A 3628-nucleotide genomic window follows, 5' to 3' on the forward strand; every position below is an offset into this window, starting at 1 on the left:
ATTACTTAAAATCAAAGTCAGTTTCAAAAAAAAAACAAAATTGAAAAATTCCCCATAAATTTTTTTAAGTGAAAATCTAAAGTAATTTTTGTTTTATTCATTCTTAATGGAATAAATAAATAAATAAATAAAAAGAAGAGAAGATGGAAATTTTTTGAACATCATTTATTGGACAAAATATAGAATAAAAATGTCATAGAATTTTTGATACACAAGATTAGCTAATAATTGTTAATGTCATCAATAATAATGTCCTAATGACATATCACTAGTATAATTCTAAATGCTTGTGTGGATATGAGTTTATATAAGTTTGACTGCTAGTGAAGTGTAGTTTTAGCAGGGGTTCATATTACTAACAGTGAAAGATGATGATAATAATCATTTCTAATATTGGAGAAAGGTACAGGTGATTAAATCAACACTATTATTAAACTGGCACATACTTTATTGAGCTTAGAAGAATGAAAGATAAAGTCAACTCTTCCAGGATTGAAGTTCAGACTGTGGGAGAATATAGCTAAAATTTTTCAAAGTATTTTGTCTGATCCTCTGCTATTTTTCCCATCCACCACCCTTATAATGGTGATGATTATTTCTAAGATAGGATAGACGTATGGTTAGAAAGCTAATAGGGGATGAGATTAGTCAATTAAAATCAACCCTACAACTGGACTGGACTGGTATTTATTTTGTCAATCTTAGAAGGACAAAAGGCAAAGTTGATCACATCAAGATTTGAAAAAGGTGTAACCAACTACCACAAGGCATTTTGTCTAACACTGCAATGATTCTGTCAATCCTTTCTTTGCACCACAGTCAAAACATTGTACAATGTTGTTCTGTTATCTTCTATTTCATTTTCAGATTCTGCTGGTTAACAAATTCCTTATTTACCACAAATGTTGTTCCTTACTCCAACTTCACACTGTCTGTCATAATCTACTACTATTATTATTATTATTATTATTATTATTATTATTATTATTATTATTATTATTTTATGAAATTTCAGTATAACCAATTCAACTCAGATTCAATTCTATCCTAGGGACACAAAGTTCTCTATATCGTTTCATTGACTGTTATGATGTATTTTCTTTACATTCCTTATAACTTATCCTACACAATATGTTGTATGCTTGAATTCTTTCTATACCCTCCTTTTTGTCTATTTAGATGTTGCTTTTAGTCTAGCTTGCTTTTCATGTTTGCTTATATGCTTGTTCTGTTTCTGTAACTCATTTCCTTATTACTCTTTTTGGTTTCTGTTATCATTTGTTGTTAATATTTTTTCTTTTGTCAAATGAATTAAATTTTAATTCACGACGTATTTGTAATAGAAGTATATCTATGTGATTTTATTTCTCTTTTTTTTTTTCTCTGTGTTCAATATTTGATTCATTTTGCAATATAATTTCAGAACAATAGTAATATTAATAATGACAGCAAAAACAATATATTATTCCACATAAAGTTATATGATAGAAAATACTATACAACATAATAAATAATCAATTCATTATGATACATATATAGATATACATATAGCTACACATGTGCACATATACACACTACATTTAATAAATATATACACATAAACTTACTGTGACTGAAATGGCACAATAAGGAAAAAAATTTATAAATCCAAGAGAAAATGATTTCAGCTCCATTTTGAATAATCCTCAGCCCTAGGTAGCCATAGCTTATACACACAGCACATACACGCACAGCACAAATACTTCAACAGTTATATTTATTTTTCTATATTTTTGTTTGTTTGCATATATTTTCATTCACATTCTTTAACCCTTTAGTGTTCAGATTATTCAATCAAACATAATCCCTATTGATTCACATTGATTTGAATTAATCATGCATTATCTCATATCTTCAAGATCTCGATGGTGTAATTACTTAATGTAGAATAACATTGTAGGGTAGGTGTGAGGGCCTGGATCTGGTCAGTCTGAACATAAAACAGATTAACTATTTTGGCCGGATATAGCCGGTTTAAATACTAAAGGGTTAAAACTCGTAGCTCATCATATGCGTGTGTGTGTGTAAGTGGTGGTGTTTGGTTGTATCTCTGTCGTTCAACAATAAGGATTCAGTTGTTTGATCAATTGAATTACCTGATTGAACTTGTAAGTGGTTGAGTGATTCCACGAACATATGTAGTCTTAATGTAAGTGTCAGACAGAATCAGTATGATACAGAATAGTGTATGACAAAACTTCACCTTTTAAATTTCAGGCACAATCCACTCCATGGTCTTCTCTTCAGTTTCTATCTGCCCAATTTCACTTGCAAGTATATAGAAAATGATGTTTGCCCAAGATGTCAGTGAGATCAAACCTAGGACCTGGTGGTCCTTGACCATTACTTAACTATTCATATTGTGCCTGTTCACACACACACTTACACAGAAATCTCAAATTCATTATTTTAATTCCTGAGTTTTAATTTGCCTTAGGTTTTAGATGTTTTATTCATCTCATTTCTCTTTCATCTGATTTATACTACTAACACGAATCTATTTTTTTCTTTTTTCTCTCTCTCTTTCTCTTCCACAGGTGAGCGTCCCTATATCTGTGGTGCTTGTGGAGTACAGTACAGCCAGAGCCATAGCTTGAAAAGCCACATTACTAATAAGCATGAGGGCAGAATGGGTTACTACATCAAAGAGAAACGGCACAGAGCTCACAGGGGGATAGGTTATATGACTGCTTCAGTCCCGGGTACTGATATGCCCCTATTCAAGATACCACCAACTTCAGCTGTTCTCAATGCGAGTTTAACAGCTGGCCTTGACCTATCAAGTAAATTTTCTGAGCCTCTTAAGGCTTCGTTTCTTGATAATACTCTAAACCAACTAAAATCTAGTCCACAGCAACATAGTATCCTGAACGGCCACTCTTCACCCCACTGCGCTGATCTCCTGCAGAATCATTGCCCACCGGGTCCTGGATTTCCGCCAGCACACCATCACGGGCCTCTTCAGTACCAGGCTTCAAGGGGAACTGTGAAGATGGAACCTTTAGATAACGGCTCCAACCAAGCCATGGATCTTAGCATACGGTCTTCACGTATTGGACATGGTCATGCTAATGGCCACAACCAGCAGTGTTCTGATGTGAATGGTCTCGATGACTGTAAGCATGCTGAAAAATTAAAAACACTTCGTGGCAATGTAGTCCGTATGCTGGCAATTCTGGTTCCGAACTTGGATTTTGAAGAGAAGGGGATAAGTGCAGAGGGAGATTCTGTGGACGAACTTCTCCAGGATGTCATTGAAAGCAACTCCCCAGAAGAAGAACTTCCAGAGTAGTTAAAATTTACCAGAACATATAATGAGGAAGTAGAGAAAATAAAATGAGAAAGGAACAGAGGAAAAAAAAAAAGAAGCAATTGAATGTACCAAAAGGAAAAATGTCAATGTGGGTGGGTGGGAATTTATTTATTTATTTATGAGAAATGTCTCTGGTAAATCCAAAGAAAGCTAATATTATTGTCTTTTAAGCCCATATCTTTGAATGTTTCTCTCCCTCCTCTTCCCTCTCTCTCCTTTCTGGTTTATTATTTTTTTAAATTGTTTCTCTTTATGTAACATGCATACATACACAAA

The 3628-nt window shown here is 33.4% G+C and overlaps 1 protein-coding gene across 3 annotated transcripts in view; it reads left to right on the top strand.

Moving 5' to 3' along the window:
- The window catches only part of LOC115212047 (myoneurin-like), a 122818-nt gene extending 119414 nt beyond the window's left edge, over positions 1-3404 (top strand). For all 3 annotated transcript variants that reach the window (XM_029780851.2, XM_029780849.2, XM_029780850.2), the window contains one exon: positions 2577-3404. In XM_029780851.2, coding sequence (XP_029636711.1) covers positions 2577-3331 — 755 coding nt within the window. In that variant the 3' untranslated portion in view covers positions 3332-3404. The remainder of the gene's footprint in view (positions 1-2576) is intronic.
- Positions 3405-3628: the final 224 nt, after the last annotated feature.

Source organism: Octopus sinensis, linkage group LG5 (assembly GCF_006345805.1).
Source record: "Octopus sinensis linkage group LG5, ASM634580v1, whole genome shotgun sequence".
NCBI lineage: Eukaryota > Metazoa > Mollusca > Cephalopoda > Octopoda > Octopodidae > Octopus > Octopus sinensis.